Below are 18325 nucleotides of genomic sequence, written 5' to 3' on the forward strand. Positions count from 1 at the left end.
CATAGTGGCGAAGTCTCGCGAGAACTGAGCAGCAAAGCCGAGACGTCATTAACTTGTTAGACTGCCTCCTGCTGGTGAACCTTGGTGTTGATAAAAAAAATTATATATAATAAATTCTCGAGTTTTACTCGAGTCGTGATTTATAAAGATACTTTATTATTGGCCACAGTCAGTTTTAGGGATACATCACGGCGCCGAGAATGGAATACGTTGTAAACACGATAACATAAATATTGTCTATTTGTCTTAGAGATAATAGGGTTAGAGGGTAGAGATAATAAAGATAAAGGTTATATCATTTCCGTTAGTACGGTATTTGTGCCCCGTATGCAGAGACGATTCCATTGTATTTCAGTGAGATAGAAGCGTTTGTTGTCTGTAAAAAAAAAAAAAAGTTCTATTTGTGAGCGAAGTGAGTCTCTAACTGAGAGCCAAAGACGGCAAACTCTGGATCTACGTGGCGAAACCGTCGAGAATGGAATCTCGCGATATTTCCTCGGCGAGCTTGGTGTGACGTCATCGCAGTTCCTTCCGTGCAGCCGAGGGAGGGAGTGCGTGTGTGTGTGTTGATGTGGAATTGCAGCTGGTAAACATCGCGTCGGAACGGTGAGTGTGTTTTGAGAGAAATCTTCCAGCTCTCCCTCGGTCACATAACCGGGACGAACCCGGAAAACAACACGACAAGAGCTGAGCGGGAAGATGTCGGCGGGCCCCGGGAACAGGAGCACGAACACGGAGCCGTGGGGGAGCTTCGACGAGAACCTCATCCAGGTGAGCTAACATGCTAACAGAAGAATGGCATCTCAGTCTCTGTTTCTAGCTAACAGCCTAGCCAGTCTTCATGCTAATGGATAAGCCAACTACACACAGAACACGCTACAGAGTTTCTCTATGTTTGCTTGCTAACCTGTCTGGGAGGAGGTTGTCGGTTGTCCGTCGCCCAGGGCGGACAACCGACTGGACTGGACCGGACTGGTTCTGGAGTCTCTCGGAGATGTTCCCTCTTTCATCCGAGAGGCGCAGAACTCAGTTCAGAAGTAAACATCATGCTTGACAGCTTCCAGTTGGTTTCTGCAGCTGCTCGGTTCCTGTAGAGAGAACACGTTGTGGTCTGGATGTGGGTTAGTTGGAGTTCATCCCAACCTTTGTTCTGCTGGATGTGATAGAATAGAGTAGGTGGTCTTTCTTGATCCCACAGTGGGGACATTTGCATCATTTAAGCAACCGTATCGTGCAAAAAAGGATGGAAAATTATATTATACGAAACAAGGCATTACAAATTAAAAGAAAATATTTGTAGGTTATAAAAGGAAAAAAAAACAAGATATTTATATCCTGTGGACAAACTAACAGACAAAACTTCACCCTTGGAAGAGGCATTCAGTCATCAAGTGCTTTTAATTTCAAACATGCAGTCAGTGCAGCAATGCCATGACAACTGTAATACCTCACACACGCAGTGCTCTTGCCGCATTGTTGTGACATAGTCAAACATGGACTACAGCAACTTCAAAAGGCCAATGAGTCAAATCTCACATTATCCTCTGTGTTTGTGTGTGTGTGTAGGGAGGCAGCTCGGCCGTCATCGACATGGAGAACCTGGATGACACGTCGGGCTCCAGCTTTGAGGACATGGGTGAGATGCACCAGAGGATGAGGGAGGAGGAGGAGGTGGCCGCCGAGGCCGCCGCCGCCGAAGACCACACCCCCGAGGACGGAGACTTCCTCGGCATGAAGGGGATCAAGGGCCAGCTGGGCCGACAGGTGGCCGACGAGGTGAGTGGCGGCTGCGGCGAACGCTGAGCCGGCGGCCCACGCTGGTACAGCTGTGACTGGTGGAAGGTGTGTTTCAGGTGTGGCAGGCGGGGAAGCGGCAGGCCTCCAAAGCTTTCAACCTGTATGCCAACATCGACATCCTCAGGCCATACTTTGACGTGGAGCCGGTGCAGGTCCGCAGCAGGTAGGTAGACCCCGCCCCTCTTCCCCGTTTCCTCAGAGCGCACTGACGACTGACGAGTGTCTGTGAAGGTTCTCAGTCATCCAGGTCATCTTAAAGTAGAAGGGTTATGTGAGAAACGTCAGTTGCCCTAAAGTAACCCCTCCACTTTTGGACCGACGCAAGCTCACAGTGGCTGTCTTCTTACAGGCTCATCGAGTCCTTGATCCCAGTGCGCATGATCAACTTCCCCCAGGTAAGCCCCCTTCACTTCCTGTCACCTGCCCTCTGACCCCGGGACTGGACCGGGTTCTGTTGTCTCACATTGACAGTCCACTTCCTGTTTGCAGAAGATTGCAGGCGAGCTGTACGGACCCCTCATGCTTGTCTTCACCCTGGTGGCCATCCTGCTGCACGGGATGAAGACCTCTGGAACCATCATTGTGAGAACTCACTCACACTCACACTCACACACACTGTGAAGTATCAGTATTACATATTACAATTGTTCCCTTGTCAAGCTGCTGTAAATGCAAATTTCTCTTGGAGATGAATAAAGTATCCATCGATCATCTATGAAAATCATTGTGATTGTGGTGACACTTGTGGAGTGTAGATGCACTCTTTGTTAGACTGCTGACTCTCTGTCTATCTCAGAGGGAGGGCACTCTGATGGGGACGGCCATTGGAACCTGTTTTGGCTACTGGCTCGGCGTTTCCTCCTTCATCTACTTCCTGGCCTACCTGGTCAACGCCCAGATCACCATGCTGCAGACGCTGTCCCTGCTGGTCAGTCCCAGTTCTGCCGCTCCTTTCGGACTCGCTGTGGGAGTTGTATTTGAGACGTGACATCACTTCCTGTGTGTCTCCAGGGTTACGGCCTGTTTGGTCACTGCCTGGTGCTGCTGGTCACCTACAACATCCACTTCCACTTCCTCTTCTACTTCCTGTGGCTGCTGCTGGGAGGACTGTCGACACTGCGCATGGTGAGGACCACTGTTGCCCATCAGGCCCGGCCTCTCTCATCAGACGGGTGGTAATAGTGTGTGCTGGCCTGCAGGTGGCGGCGCTGCTGTCCCGGACTGTGGGTCAAACTCCTAGGCTGCTGCTCTGCGGGACGCTGGCGCTGCTGCACATGCTCTTCCTGCTCTACCTGCACTTCACCTACCACCGCATTGTTGAAGGTAGGCCACTCCCCCTCCTCAACACCGCCACCCTCAAGGTCATGTGGATGTTTTTTTCCCTCACTTCCTGTTTCGTGACCAGAGCTGCTGGACTCCCTGGAAGGAGCAGCCAACATGGTCCCCATCCAGCGGGTGGCCAGGGACGTCCCCCAGGTGGCGCTCAATGCCACCGCACGGAGCCTGGAGACGCTGCTGATGACCCACTGAGGCTGCACCGAGGTCCTGGTTCTGGTCTTGGTTCTGGTCCCAGTCCTGGACTCACAGGCCTCATGTATTTATAGATTTTTAAGACACAGTGAGACAGTTGTACATTATTATTTTGTGTGTTTGTATGAATGATGAGGTGTTTTTGTTCAGAAGGAAGAAACTCTGTGAGTCGGTTCCATATGTTTGCTGTCGGCTTCATGTCCCGATTGGCTCACAGGGTCCAGTGTCAATGTCACAGTTTCAGAGTCAAATATTGACTCCATGAGATCTGGGTGAAGTGATTGGATTGATTATGAACTAATGACTGTAAATGTTTGATTACGGTTGTGAAGAGACATTTTGTCAGACTGGTGGGGCGGAGCCTATCCCTGCTGTCTCTTGGTGGAGGTGGAGTTGCAGTGGGACCAGTTCATCACACAGAACCGAACCTGCAGAGCGGTTGGACTTTGGAGGGAACCAGAGTGGCTGGAGAGAATGTAAATAAATAATATTGATGAGTGAAGAGACATTAAAGTTTCCAACCGGCTGTCGCAGATGTTTTTGCTTCCAACCACCTTTAATGGAAAACGAGGAACCAGGGAGAGTTTGGGTCGGTTAACTCTAACCAGTGAGGAAGAGAAAGTAAACACAAGGCAGAAAAATAAGGAAGTGCATTGCTGCCATACTGGAAGAAAGTGCTCACTTTCACGTTTTGACATAACTTTGACTTTGTAACATGAAACTCACGTCATTTCATTATAGCTCAAGTTTTTCATAACGTGATAGTTTCACGTTATAACGTACATAAAATCACGTTAAAACGCGATGTTTTCCCGATATAACGTGACACCGAGCCCTGGTTTTTTTTTTGTTACTAGTGTGGCAGCAATGCGCTTCCGTAGAAAATAAAATAACATAAAAAAATTCAACCGCAGCACGAGGCTGACACAACATCGCGAAATCATTAAAAGAAGCGAGTGACTGACTGACCTGTGACGTCACTGGGAGGCGGAGGAACAGCCCCCAAAACACGGGACGGAGTGGTCGACTGAAGTTCCCACTTCCTGTTTGCAGGAACACGTGGGTTGTGAGGGGAGCCAAACAGAACATCCGTCGCTTGGCGGGCTTTTTTTTTTTTTTTTTTTTCTGGACCAGCAGTATCGGCGACCGCGAGCGACCGTCCCGCACGTCGTCGTCTTTGCCATCAGGTGAGAAACGCCGAACGGTGCGCAGGAGGAACCGGAAGCGGCGCGATGAAGGTGTATTTCTGCGGGAGTATTAGGGGCGGCAGAGATGACGTCACCACCTACCAGCGCATCATCCAGAAGCTGAAGAGCTACGGGAGCGTGCTGACCGAGCACGTGGGCAGCGACACGCTGAGCAGCTGGGGTCAGAGGAGACACACACACACACACACACACACACACACACACACACACACACACACACACACACACACACATATTGAGCAGTGGTCTGTGACTGAGCGAGCGATGTGATTGGACAGGAGAGGCGGCGGTGGCAGAGGGTGGAGACCGGGCCATCCACGACCGCGACTTGGATTGGCTGCAGCAGTGTGACGGTGATGACGTGTGATTGGTGGGTGGTGTGGGCAGGGGACGGAGCCTCTGAAGTGTTTGACCTTTGACCTCGTGTGTTTCCAGTGGTGGTGGCCGAGGTGACGCAGCCGTCGCTGGGAGTCGGCTACGAGCTGGGCCGCGCCGTCACCATGGGGAAGAAGATCTTCTGCCTCTTCAGACCCTCGTCGGGACGCCGTGAGGTCACTTCCTGTCGGCCCGTCACCCCTTCCCATCCCTCCCCTCACCACTTCCTGTCTGTCTGTGCGTCCAGGTCTGTCGGCCATGATCCGAGGCGCCGACGACGGCGGCGCGTTCACGGTCTCGGACTACACCGAGGACAACTTGGACCAAGTGCTGGAGCAGCTGTTCAGGAACAGCCATCCTATCAGCTGAGGGCCCTTCACAATAAGAGCCAATAAAGTGTGAACGCAGCAAAACCACAGCGTCTGAGCTTGTTTCTCCCACCCACCCCATCATTACCTGCAGAGTCTCAGAGGTTCTGGTTTGTTCTGCATGACGTTCAGGAGGTGGCAGCAAAAGCGAGGCTGTGACATCATCAGGGGAGAAGTGTGGCTCATTCGGACAAGCAGCCAATCAGTGATCCACTTACACTTACAGAAGCGTATCCCAGCATACAATGCCCCCCCACCCCCCACTAAACCCAAAGATGCCAGTACATTTAAAATATTTTTTATTGTTTTTAAAATATACATCGATTTCAAAAAAGTCAAGAAAATAAAATCATTAAGTCAAGTCTCCGTCTGGGGGGGCGGGACTTTTGCAACAGGAAGTGACGACCCGCTGAGACGGGGCGGGGGGAGCAGAGCGGGTGACCCTTGACGCACCACCAAGGAGGGTGGAGCTACAAGTGTGCGTCTGCAGCAGCCTCCTCCAATCAGCCTGTAAGTACTAGTAATGGACCTCAGGCCAGAGCGCAGCAGCGCCGCCCTGCTGGTCGTGAGGTCGGAGGCTGTCGGCTGCGCTAACGGCTACCTGTGTTATTTATTCAACATTCGCTCAAGTCCCGTTTCGAGACGTCGTTAGCTCAGGGTTTTCAGTTGCGTTACTCGTTAGCATTGGGAGGTGAGGGGATGTGTGGGAGTGGGGGGGCAACGTGAGTGTGAGCTAACATGTTAGCATTAGCTGTGGTGCCGTCGGTGTGATAGTGTAGCTAACAGTTTGTTGACTGACACCAGTTTTTTTTTTTTTTATCTTCTCGAAGCGACCACTTGGTCTAAAGCGGGAGCTCCTTAGCGTCAGTTTAACGTTTAATTTGCTTAATATCGCAACGACGGATCAGGTTCAGGGATCGAGTTAAAAGATGAACAGCTCACTAAAGAGCTTCTAAAGTGCTAAGGGCTAACGTTAGCGGGCTGTGGTTGATTAGCGTCGGAGGAGCGACGGGTTTAAACGCAGCTTGTTAGGTTGTTTAACCTGCCACAGAAGTGCATCGCATTCACTGGATAAGAATAAAAATAGGCACCTTTTTTTTAAGATCTCGTAATTATGAGATCAGGATCTTGTAATTATGGGATAAAATAAAAAGTAAAAGTCTGTAAATTCTTTCTAATCAGTGAGCAATGATGGCGCCGCCGCAGCTGATCTGCTACTACGACCCTCTGGGTTCGAGACACTGGGAAATACTCGGCAGGTCTCACTGAGGATGGCGGTAATATTTAGTACGTCAACTCTGCGTAGCCAAGTCAGTCTGACACGCAGGATGTCACTTTCATTCTGCAGGAGCAGCTGAATCAATAACGGGACGCTTCATGGGACACCACACAGTCATGCATTTGAAATGCTTCCAATCTGGTTTGGTCGGGACCCCAACAGCTGTACGACGCCTGCTACAAAGTAGCAGACTTTTCTCGTAATTTGGCGATCTGATCTCATAATTAGGAGATAAGGTGCCTTTATTTTTTTTTATTACTAATTTTTTTGTACAGTGCACGCAACGCACTTTTGTAATTTTCCACATCTTCGGCAAGAACTCGTGAGCTAATTCCGTGTGAAAGTTGTACAAGGAGGAGGATAGCGAGAAATTAGCGCGAACATCCTGCTAGCCGGGGGGGGGGGGTTCAACAGTGTGAGACGCTGATTCATTCAACGGCAACAAGCCGTCGTTAAACGCGGGCTTGCGGTGAGTTACAGTTCAGCATAATGTATAAAGTGTTAGCGCTTAGTTAGCCATCGTAGCTTAAGTCTTAAGTTTCCAGATGGTGCAACCGTGTGTGTGTGATGCTACGTAGTCCTCGTGTATCCGACTTTTAGCACTAAAGTCGCCCGTCGCGCTCAAAACACTCGAGCCGGCTGAATGATTTAGTGCTACTGTGTCAGAAGTGAAATATTCAGGAGTGTTTGGGTTACACACACACACACACACACACACACACACACACACACACACACACACACACACACACACACACACACACACACACACACACACACACACACACACACACGAAGAATTGACTTCATTTCAGCTGAGTTTCAGCAGAAATGAGAAATATAAAGACTTTTCTGTGAGTTTCATCTATTAAGAGCCGCTCGGTTCGCTGTGACGGTGAAGTCAGAGAAACATTCAGAGTGAGCGCAGGGATGGACGTCCTGATGCATCATGGGACACGCCGACAGGCTCGAGACCTGACCCGGGATCAAGGAGGTCTCTTCCAAATTCAATTTTCTACTCTGGGGAGGAGAGGAACAACGGCAGCGGCAGGAGGAACCAAGTGGAACCAGGAGGAACCTGAGAGAACCAGGAGGAACCTGAAAGAACCAGGAGGAACCTGAGAGAACCAAGAGGAACCAGGAGGAACCTGAAAGAACCAGGAGGAACCTGAAAGAACCAGGTGGAACCAAGATGAACCAGGTGGAACCAGGAGGAACGAGATGGAACAAGAATGAACCAGGTGGAACCAGGAGGAACCAGATGGAACAAGAATGAACCAGATGGCACCAGTAGGAGTTTGGAGTTAGGAGTTAGGAGTTTGAGGCCAGTCCTCAGATTCAGCCATTAAAGTTTCATTAGTTCAGATGTGAAGTCTATTTTTACTCCGCTTGCAACACACACACACACACACACACACACTAATAGGAGGTTGAATAATTCAGCGGTGACTCGCTAGCAGCAGCAGGACGGTGATGATGGTGCGTTCAAGTGCGGCACCAACAACAGGGAGCCGCTGCCACATATTAAACCCAAGACTGGCTCCCACTGGTTTCCACAGGTTTCTACTGGTTTCCACTGCTACCGACGGGCCCTCGAGCAAGGCACCCGCAGCCTGGCCCTCTCCCAGGAGGTCAACCTGGAACTATCGACACTCGACTATTGATTGATCGTTAAAGCTAGCGTCTGCTAGCGGGTAGCCTTGGGTGGAGTCACGTGACTGACTAACCCAGACCAGGTCAGCTGACCCGTTCCCATCATGCACCCTGTTGAACCCCTGCTGTATCCCAGGATGCATCAGCAGCGTCGCGGCACCGCGTGGACCAATCGGCATCGAGACACCAACAACACTTCCTGGTTGGTGGTGGTGGTGGGGGGGAGTCGACATTCAACAAACAGAATACATTCCAGGTGGGTGGAGCTTAGCTTTTAGCCCCATCCACAAAGGTACAGTCAGCGAAGGTGGGCGGACCAATCACGGGAAGGACAGAAAAAGAAAGAGAGAAAGAGAGAGAGAGAGAGAGAGAGAGAGAGAGAGAGAGAGAGAGAGAGAGAGAGAGAGAGGCACTGAGTTTGGGTGTCTCTCGCCCCTTCAAAACAAAAGCATCCATTCAGGAAAGACACACACACACACAAACACACATTCCCAGGGCCAGCACTGTCCCTGTGGTGGGGGGAGGGGCTAAAACAAACTGTCCAATGAGATGTCACCTGAAGGAACCACCTGATCATCATCATCATCATCATGATCATCATCACGACACCCATCAGCAGTGAAACACAACACGGCAACACAAAACAGCTGATCCTTCCCACTCACACGGTGCGGTGTGGTGCGGTGCGGCTATGGCTATATCCTGGGAGGGTCAGGGGTCAGGGGTCGTGGTGGGGTCAGGGGTCGTGGCGCTGTCAGTCCAGCAGCGTGCCTTGCTCCTGAGCGCGGCTCAGGCTGTCCTTGCGGTGCAGGTGGTGCACCCCCATCCTCTTGGGGCTGCGGTGGGGCCGCTGCAGGTGCAGGCCCGGCTCCAGGGGGTCCAGGAGGCGGGGTGAGATGATTGGCAGGTCGCGGGGGAGGTCCCGCCCCTCCTCCTCCCCCTCTTCCACCTGCTGGGGTCCAGCCTTCACCTCATCCTCCTCCTCCTCCTCCTCCTCCTCCTCCTCCTCCCTGTCGTCGTCGTCGTCCAGGTTGACCAGCAGCTGCTCCCCCTGCAGGCCGGCGGCGGCCCTGCAGTGCCCCCTGCTGTCGGCTCCCCGCGCCTCTGTGTCGGTGTCGGTGTCCAGGCTGGAGCCGCGGCTTGGGGTCCAGCTGCGGGCCGATGAGCCCTCTTCGCCGTCAGAGTACGCCGCCCGCTGGTGGCCTCGCTCGGCCGAGGAGGACGATGCCCCGCCCCCCACCGGCCCCGGGCCCCGCCCCCTTTGCTGAAGCTCTGCCGCCGCGTGGCTGCCGAAGGCGGTGCGGTGCAACGCCGAGGCCTCGCCGCCTGGAGCCACCTTCTCCACAAACATCCTCTGCCAGTTGGCCAGCAGGTCCTCCTCCGAGCTGCCAGAGCTGGCCAGCACACTGGGAGCCTGGGGGGAGAGACGCTGGTGAGACCCTGGAGGAGCTGCTGGAGCTGCTCAGTACTGCTAACTAGCTCACTATGTTGCTAACTAGCTCACTATGCTGCTAACTGGCTACTGCTAAGTAGCTGAGTGAGCTGCTAACTGGCTACTGCTAACTAGCTCACTATGCGGCTAACTGGCTAATGCTAACTAGCTCGCTAACCTGCCAGCTGATGACACCTGCTAGCTCACTCTGCTGCTAAGAAGCTCCCTCATCTGTTAGCTGGCTACCGCTAGCTGACCCCGCTGCTAACCACTTACCACTAGCACACCACTGGTAGCCGGCCTCCCACTAACTCACTCTCTGCTGCTAACTAGCTCACTTGGGTCACTCACTAGCCGCAGCTAGCTCACTCTCAGCTGCTGACGGGCCCTGAGTGGTTCCTACCTGCGGGGGGCTGCTGAAGGGGCTGGACTGGCTGGAGGGCGGCTCACTGGCAGCGTCCTGCAGGGCGGGATGGCAGCGCCCCCTGGTGGGGCTGGCCGTGTGCTCGCTCTGCACCAGGCTGAGGGAGATGGCCTGCCGCGTGGCGTAGGTGCAGTTGGGCAGCGGCGAGTTCTTGGGGATCTTGACTTTGTCGTCCGACGAGAACTCGATGACCTTTCGACCTTGCGGGAAGAGCGGGTTGGGCGGCGGCGGCGGCGGGTACGGGCTCAGCTTCTCCGGGGGCGGAGCCACGGCCGCCGCCTCCTCGCCGCCGTCCAGGCTGCCCCGCTGGCTGCGGCAGGAGCCGTTGTGCTGCGCCCCCTGCTGGCTGCTGGAGCTCGTCATGTCCACGTGCACGAAGACGTCCTCGGCCGCCGGCCGGCTGCAGCTGCTCGACTGCGCCGAGTTGAGCACCAGCGGCTCGGGCTTCTCCAGCACGCGGGCGATGACCGAGGTGGGCACCACGTCGGCCGGGGTCAGGCTGAGGGTGTCGGGATCCGATTGGCTGGAGGAGCCCGAGGGGGCGGAGCCTCGCTCCGGCAGGACGCCCTGCATGTGTTTGTGCAGCATGTCCTGAAGTTCATAGGGCAGCTGCAACACAACGCAGTGAAGAATGCAGTGAGTGGTGCAACACACACACTGCAACACACACACACTGCAACACACTTTGCAACACACACACACACACACACACACACACTCTCTTACGTCAGCAAACTTGTGGTTCCTGAAATGCGACTTGTTGCACTTGAGGAGCTGCACGGCCAGGTTGCAGTCCTGCCGGTAGCGCTCCTGCACAGCAACACAACACAACACAAAAGAACCAAGGTTGAGGGAGCTCTCCAGTCTGGGGGAGGGAAGGGGGGTCGGGGGGGCATCTCTGACTCACGTTGAGCTCCTCCAGGTGATCGATGGAGTTCTTGGCGTCCAGCAGCTTGTTGGTCAGGTCCACGATCTCCTGGTCCATGGTCTTCTTGTCTCGCTCCACCTTCCGCAGCTATGGACACACACACACACACACACACACACACACACACACACACACACACACACACACACACACACACACACACACACACACACACACACACACACACACACCATCAGCTCGGCCAATTGGAGGTCCCGCCTTCATTCAGATCATGTGGGAACAGACTCGGAGGAGCAACGGGAAAGGGGGGGGGGTTGCAGGGCTGGAACCCGACGACCGTCTTCCCAGATCATTTGAATGTCACAGGTGCATTATGGGATGTGGAGGCGGCCGCAGCAGCAGCAGCAGCAGCAGTAGCAGCAGCAGCAGGAGGAGGTTGTCGCTAAGATCTTCTCCAGCAGATCTTCACCTGCTCGCTGAGCTAAACAAGCGCTAGCTGCAGGGGCTAACCCGTTAGCTCCAGAAGCTAACAGCGCTAACTGAACTTGTGCGCGCTAACGAAACATTGTTGAAAACTGGATTTCCTCCACCGCCTTTACACCTGATTGGTCTCAACCCAGTCTGGAGTTGGAACTACTTCCTGTTGGGAGCCAGTCACATCTGAGACCACGTCCCCCCCCGTACATTTAAAAAGAAAAAAAAAAAAAAAGAGGAAATACTGACAGCAGTTGGTTCAACAACATTCGCACAAGTTCCTTTAGCTCACGTACTAGCACACTGGTAGCATAGCTTAGCATCGCTGCCTTCAGGGACCTCAACTATAGACTTGACTGATGGTGACAGAGCACCACAGAAGAAGAAGAGAGCTTAGGATGAGATGCAGGAGGAAGAGGAGGAAGAGGGGAGGAGGAGGATGTCAAAGAGGAGGAGGATGAAGCAAGGAAGGAGGAGGTATAAGGAGGAGGAGAGAAGGATGGAGGGAAGAAAGAAAGAAACGGGAATCAAACGCAACTGCATGAACCCAAGTCTGACTGACGGCGGCCTGATGAGGATGAGTGAAGATGAAGATGAATCGTCCGTCAGCAGCGTGGAGGAGAGAGGGAGAGAGAGAGAGAGAGAAGAAAAGAGAGAGAGAGAGAGAGAGAGAGAGAGACGAAGCACATCAGAACAAACAGGAAGTGGCGCTCCACCTAGCCTGGTGGATGGCGTGGAGGGCGGAGCCTCTCCGCAAAAAGGTCATGACCTTTGACCTCCATCTGTGAGGTCAACATCATCATCAGTTTAAACAGTGAAAAGTGGACAAGTTTAAACATCACTTTATATCTTAAATATTCATATCCCCCCCCCCAACGTCAGCAACAAATGGGTGGATTGGTCTGCTTAAGGTCAGAGGTCAGGGGGGCGGAGCCGAGGGATTACCAGAGCATGCAGCTTCTCCTCCAGGTCCTGATTGGCCCTCTGGGACGCAGTGTAGCTGTTCTGCAGTCTGCAGAGAGAAAACACACCGTTAGCACTGCATTAGCACACAGCTAGCACGCAGCTAGCACGCCACTAGCACGCAGCTTGCTAGCACGCAGCTAGTTTACAGCATCCAATCAGTAATCAAGCAAACTGGGGCAAAGGCACACCCACAACAAATAACTCCACCCCCACCCCCTCTACAGGCCAGTAGGTGCACTGCCCCCCCCCCCCCCCCTCCCTCACCTGCGGAACTTGTCCCTCATCTTGTCCAGGTCGTCTCTGGTGCGGTGGAGCTCAGCCTCCATGTAGCGACGGCTGCCGTCAAACTCCGCCTCCATGGCCTCCATTTTGTGGCTGGACAGCGCCAGTCGCCGCTGCAGCTCCTCGTTCTGCTGCTGGAGCATCCTGGAGAACGAGCGGCACGGTGAGCCAGCCGCCAGGGACACACCTCTAAACTTCAAGCAAGCAAGCAAGCATGAAAGAAAGAGGAAGAACTCACCTGATCCTGTCTGAGTCGGAGACCACCTCCTGAAAAACATCATCATCATCATCATCATCATCATCATCATCATCATCATCATCAGCATCAGCATCATCAGCATCAGCATCATCAGCATCAGCATCATCAGCATCATCAGCATCAGCATCATCAGCAGCATCAGCAGCATCAGCAGCATCAGCATCATCAGCATCATCAGCATCATCATGCTGGACTGATCAACACTGATCCTAAACCAATCAGAACCCTCAGTGTTCTGGTGCATTGTGGGTACTGCCTCGCACTCTGGACCTCTTGTGACATCATCAAGGGTTCAGCTCCATTCTTGCTTGCAGCAGCCAGCGTTGACCACCAGAGGGAGCAGCTTCCTCCTTCCTCCTGAACCAGAACCAGCAGAACCATCCTGGACGGAGGAGAAGCGGTTGGAAGTGGTTCTGATTGGTTCCGTACACAAGCTCCGCCCTCTTCCAGGAGACCAGCAGCAGCTACTTCCTGTTTCCTCCCGCCGCCACGCTGCACCTCCGAACGACTGCCAATCCGCAGCCAGGAAGGGAACCCTGCTCACTGATTGGCCAGGTCCATCCAGTCAGTACCATGTGACAGTCAGCAGGCCTTGATCTTGACCTCTGACCCTCACTGCATGATGACGTCCGGCCATAAAACATTTTGCATCTATCGATGTATTGATTTATTTTCCGACGACACGACTTCTTCCCTATTTTGGGGTCACTTCCTGTTTGCTCGGCGAGAAGGTTCATTTGTGACCTCTGTCCTTCTGGTCCAAATTCTGCACAACTACAGCATAGGGTTTCCCAGAAATCTGATTGCCGCAGTAATCCGATTACCAAGTGAATTAAGGATCAGTCGACACAAACACAGCAGAGCAGGGAGGCCCAAACTACCAGCAAACTACCGATCCATCGCCAAGGTAGTTTGGGTCGATCGCATGGAGAGAGAGAGAGAGAGAGAGAGAGAGAGAGAGAGAGAGCGGGACAGAGAGAGAGAGAGAGAGAGAGAGAGAGAGAGAGAGAGAGAGAGAGGGAGGGAGGGAGAGAGAGACAGACAGACAGAGAGGGACAGAGAGAGAGAGAGAGAGAGGGAGGAAGAGAGAGAAGGAGAGAGAGAGAGACGGAGAAAGAGCGAGAGAGTGAGGGAGAGAGAGACAGACAGACAGAGAGGGACAGAGAGAGAGAGAGAGAGGGAGGGAGGGAGGAAGAGCGAGAGAGAGAGAGAGAGAGAGAGACAGAGAGAGAGAGAGACAGAGAGAGAGAGAGAGACAGAGAGAGAGACAGAGAGAGAGAGAGAGCGTCTCTGCCAGTCCGCCCGATGATGAGCCACTTTAAACGTTGGTATTTGATTATTAGACATCTACTGTGAAGAGTGGGAGGGGCCAGGGTGTGGGAGGGGCAAGAGGAGGAGGGGAGTGTGGGAGGGGCCAACAGTGGGAGGGTCCAGAGGAGGAGAACCTACCTTGCGGAGGCCCTGTGGCGACTGGTGGGCTGCAGCAGCTCTGTGATTGGCTCTGGGCAGCTCTGGCCCCGCCCCCCCTCCTCTACCCGCCCACAGCACCACCTCCTGCCGTGCAGATCCCGCCCCCTCCGTGACATCACCTTCCAGAAGCTCCACCCCCTGCAGACCGTCGGGCCGCCGCACGGCTGCCACCCAGCGGTCCCAACGCCGCGTGCGCTCTGTGGGGTGGGCCGGCCCTGCCACTAGCCCCTCCCCCATCCACGGCCTCCTACCCGCTGTCACATGACGGTGTCGCCGGCGATGGGGGGCGGGGCTTCCCCTCAGTGGCGGCACCGCCCGGGCCAGCAGGCTGAGGCGGGCGGGGCTCAGCACCCGGCGGGTGATCTCGTCCAGGAAGTGGGAGAAGCGGCGCCGCTCCTCCAGGCAGGAAGTGGGCGGGTCCGAGGAGCGGCGCCAGGCCGGGGAGGAGGAGGGGTGAGGGGCATGGCCTGGGTGGCTCCGCCCCCGGCTGCCGCTGCCCAGCAGCTCCACGGACTTGGACTTCCTGACCGTGTCGTACGAATGCTCCGCCCCCAGTGGGGTGGGCTGTTTCAAGATCCCCCTGGGGGGAGGGGCAGCAGCGGTGGTGGCAGCGGCAGTCTGCAGCCGCTGGCCCCGCCTCCGCTCCCCACGAGCAGCGCCGCGATTGGCCGGCATGAGCGCTGGGCTCTGGTCCAGGCTGGACAGACTGGAGGCGTCCAGGTCGCTGTCCCAGGCCGGGTGGGGGGGGCGGCGGTGCTGCGGGGAATGGGGGGGCGGCGGGGGTTTGGTTACCTGGCTGAGGTCGAGGTGCGAGGCGGGCGCGGGCGGAGCGACGGGCGTGGCGTGGCGCTGCTCGCGGTGCTGGGGCGGAGCCTTGCGGTACGGCTTCCTAGCGGTGCTCGCCATCCTGGCGCCGCCGACCGGCCTCCTTCACTGGCGCCCCCTGCTGCGTCCGTCCGTCTGTCTGTCTGTCTGTCTATCCGTCCGTCCTGCCAGGAGAAGCGCACAATGTTGAAGCCGCCCAGACCGCCAAGCGTTAGCCGCTAACCACCGCCCGCTAAGCGCCAACCGCCGCCCACTGCGCCTCGACCAGGACTGACTCGCTCTGCGGTGGAGATCAATGCTCGCTCGCCCCTCATCAACATCATGCACGCCTACATCTGCCCCGTGTGTGTGTGTGTGTGTGTGTGTGTGTGTGTGTGTGTGCCTCAGGCAACACATTGATCTTCAGTGTTTCCAGAACAGGAAGTGCAGCTGCATCGATCTCAATGAGGCCAGTTAGCATGCTAAAACACACACACACACACACACACACACACACACACACACACACACACAGTGTCATCACTTCCTCTGCAGACTTTCTGAAACTTTGGGTCACATGACCACCGACACTGAAAACATGGCGGCGCCTCATCGACTGTCTGTTGCTGTGACGAGTGTGTGATTGTGAAGGGGTGGCGAGGTCACGTGACGCTGGCTCCGCCTCTCCCTCACCCGTGCCACCATTTAACTTCATAGTTGTGTGCAACTTTTATCGGAGTTTCTGTTTTTCTGTGTTCGTTCTTATGTCTCACTTTATCTCAGTCTTTGTAGACTTTCAAAATAAAATGTTCCACGAAAAAAAAAAACACAGTTTGACATTTCATCACATCATATTGCAACTGCCATTAAATACGAGCAATATTTTGATCCAACAGGAAGTGACCTCATCACCTCACCTGTGCACTTGTGCCTGTAGATGGAGCCGTGCCACAGGTGAGCTCATCCACAGAACAAAAAACACCTGAAGCAAAAGAAACACAAGTTTGTTTCCTGTCCAATGAAATCCCACGTGAAAGCAGCAGGGGGCGGGGCTTTAGGGGGCTGAATAAGAACTTGATACCAAGGAAGAAGATGAAGAAGAAGACGAAAAAGAAGAACAGCAGCGGTTATGAGGAGAGCAGCATTTTAAGTGTGTTAGCATCGTTAGCGCTGGTGCAGAACAAGTCAACTGCACCGGTCTAGTTTACACCCACTCATTGACAACACACAACATTATTATTGTCTGTGTGTGTGTGTGTGTGTGTGTGTGTGTGTGTGTGTGGCTCACCTGGTGCTTCAGCACAGAAGCGTCTCCATCCTGCTGCTGCTGCTGCTGCTGCCTTCTTCTGTCTCCTCTGAACACAGCAACCTGAAACACAAGACACACCAATGGAAAAAGCCCGTCAGCCTGCAAGACGACACCGGTGGCAAACACAACATCTCCACAGCGCCACCTAAAGGGGCCGGCCAACATGTGTCAACACAACGCTAACGGGCGACAGTAACTTTCTACACTAACTGTGCAGCAGCTAAGATGCTGAAGCAGGGGGCGGGGGCAAACTGTTTGTTTGACCGGTGGGGTCCACAGTGGGTTCTGAAATTTCACAGAGGGGGGAGCTGGAGCAGCAGCAGTCGGATGGACGGAGTGTTTTGGTGACTCAGCTCATAGTCATAAAATAGCTGCATCCAGTTGTTTTTTTTGGGTGTTTTCAGAGTCATTTCAATAAATAATAAATAAATATATGTGGCTTCAAAGACACTGATTTTGTAGTAACTTTGCTTGGGTTCATTTTCAGTTGACATTAAACCATGTTTTCTACATCTGCTGCTGCTCCAGCTCCCCCACTGTGAAATTTCAGAACCCACTGTGGACCCACCGGTCAAACAGTTTGCCCACCACCTGGGCTAAAGCTTGAACAGCGATGACATCACTTCCTGTTTGGGCCCACAGTTGCAGCTCACCTTGGCCGCCGCCACCCAATAACATTGCAGCCAGGGCTCCAATTCTGATCGTCCCTCCAACCCAAAACAACCTCAGCCAATCAGAGCTCAACTATCACAGACAGCACCGACTAAAACACCTGACAGGGGCCTTAACTCACGTGACCGGAAGTAAATGGGAGATGCGAGGGGGCTTCGCCCATTCTGAAAGAAAGCTGGGCCTTGTGATTGGCTGCGCGCGCGCGCACACACACACACACACACACACACACACACACACACACACACACACACACACCAGCCGAACCCCGACCTGGACCGACACCAGACTTCAGGCAGCGCTGCGGCTCCGGCCGGGGCCCAGGACGAGCACCACCACCACCACCACCGGCACCGGAACCAGGAACGGCTCCGGGCCTCCCCACCCACCACACACAGCCCCGCGGCTCACCTGACGGCCAGCTCCGTCTCCACACCGGGCCGGGGAGGAAAGTTTGTCCGGCCGCTCTGCTTCTCCGCCTGGGAGAGGAAAGAGGAGAAGGAGGAGGAGGAGGAGGAGGCGATCGCGGTCTCCGAACCGAGCCGAGGCCTGGCAGCGACGCGGCGATCCGGCCGAGGACGGAGCTCCGCCGAAAAGGAAGCAGCTGCAGCAGCGGGGAAGAGGCGGCGGCCGCGGCCGACTCACAAGCTGCTGTCGACAGCCGGAGATCCGCGGAGCGCCGCTCGGAGAAAGTTGCTACTACCCTGCTCAGCTGTCGCCATCTTTACCCGCGGGGCATGATGGGTAATCCTCAGGAATCCCGATTCTCCCCCCCCCTCGCCAGCACCGCCACCACCCCTCCCTTCACACGTCCTGCGTGCTGACGTCACGGCCTGCTGCGGGCCGCCTTCAGGTGCCAACGAGCGGGTTTCTGTTGTGTTCTGATTTATGCGGATGCTTCGTACGTTTGTGTTTTATCTTGAAATTTCACATTGAGTTTTTTTTGTGTCTAAAATATCGTGAAAACACGCAATTAAAGAACTGCCGCACTTCACCTGTTGTTGCGTCAGTGTTGTGTGACGGCTGTGAACCAACAAAACTCTTTCAGGATCATAGAGTTGAACTTTGGACCTTCATCAGCCACGCCAAAGGTTCTATCACACGTTATTAGTTCCTCTACTTTTGCAGAGAAAA

The 18325-nt window shown here is 54.3% G+C and overlaps 3 protein-coding genes and 1 long non-coding RNA gene across 6 annotated transcripts; 2 read left to right on the plus strand and 2 right to left on the minus strand.

The window, feature by feature from the left end:
* Nucleotides 1-493: 493 nt before the first annotated feature.
* On the plus strand, nucleotides 494-3857 carry yipf3 (Yip1 domain family, member 3). The gene is made up of 9 exons (XM_076046061.1): nucleotides 494-771; nucleotides 1567-1776; nucleotides 1854-1960; nucleotides 2147-2192; nucleotides 2287-2379; nucleotides 2594-2725; nucleotides 2809-2922; nucleotides 2997-3120; nucleotides 3203-3857. Exons 1-9 carry the CDS (start codon nucleotides 700-702, stop codon nucleotides 3325-3327), a joined length of 1023 nt encoding a protein of 340 aa, XP_075902176.1. The 5' UTR covers nucleotides 494-699; the 3' UTR covers nucleotides 3328-3857.
* LOC142901520 (uncharacterized) lies at nucleotides 1380-2073 on the minus strand. The gene is made up of 2 exons (XR_012928989.1): nucleotides 2011-2073; nucleotides 1380-1979 (listed from the first exon to the last, which is right to left on the minus strand). It is a non-coding gene; the product is annotated as an uncharacterized LOC142901520 (long non-coding RNA).
* Nucleotides 3858-4216: 359 nt separating the features above from the next.
* Nucleotides 4217-5323, plus strand: dnph1 (2'-deoxynucleoside 5'-phosphate N-hydrolase 1). Its single transcript, XM_076046066.1, has 4 exons — nucleotides 4217-4695; nucleotides 4814-4888; nucleotides 4971-5081; nucleotides 5158-5323. Exons 1-4 carry the CDS (start codon nucleotides 4560-4562, stop codon nucleotides 5277-5279), a joined length of 444 nt encoding a protein of 147 aa, XP_075902181.1. The 5' UTR covers nucleotides 4217-4559; the 3' UTR covers nucleotides 5280-5323.
* Nucleotides 5324-5560: 237 nt separating this feature from the next.
* On the minus strand, nucleotides 5561-18293 carry tjap1 (tight junction associated protein 1 (peripheral)). 3 transcript variants are annotated; one of them, XM_076046040.1, is made up of 13 exons: nucleotides 18187-18293; nucleotides 16499-16579; nucleotides 16128-16192; nucleotides 15199-15395; nucleotides 12916-12944; nucleotides 12660-12821; nucleotides 12375-12441; nucleotides 11968-11997; nucleotides 10974-11081; nucleotides 10793-10876; nucleotides 10046-10675; nucleotides 7726-9624; nucleotides 5561-7635 (listed from the first exon to the last, which is right to left on the minus strand). In XM_076046040.1, the coding sequence occupies exons 4-12, from the start codon at nucleotides 15310-15312 to the stop codon at nucleotides 8965-8967; spliced, it is 1884 nt and encodes a 627-aa protein (XP_075902155.1). In that variant the 5' UTR covers nucleotides 15313-15395; nucleotides 16128-16192; nucleotides 16499-16579; nucleotides 18187-18293; the 3' UTR covers nucleotides 5561-7635; nucleotides 7726-8964. The 3 variants fall into 3 exon arrangements, with proteins under 3 accessions (XP_075902155.1, XP_075902154.1, XP_075902156.1); XM_076046039.1 differs by lacking the exon at nucleotides 18187-18293 and adding an exon at nucleotides 17603-17958; XM_076046041.1 differs by lacking the exons at nucleotides 11968-11997; nucleotides 18187-18293 and adding an exon at nucleotides 17603-17958.
* Between the last annotated feature and the right edge of the window lie 32 nt (nucleotides 18294-18325).

Source organism: Nelusetta ayraudi, unplaced genomic scaffold (genome assembly GCF_046127955.1).
Source record: "Nelusetta ayraudi isolate G7.1 ecotype Tasmania unplaced genomic scaffold, CSIRO-AGI_Nayr_v1 ptg000089l, whole genome shotgun sequence".
In the NCBI taxonomy this organism is placed as follows: Eukaryota; Metazoa; Chordata; class Actinopteri; order Tetraodontiformes; family Monacanthidae; genus Nelusetta; species Nelusetta ayraudi.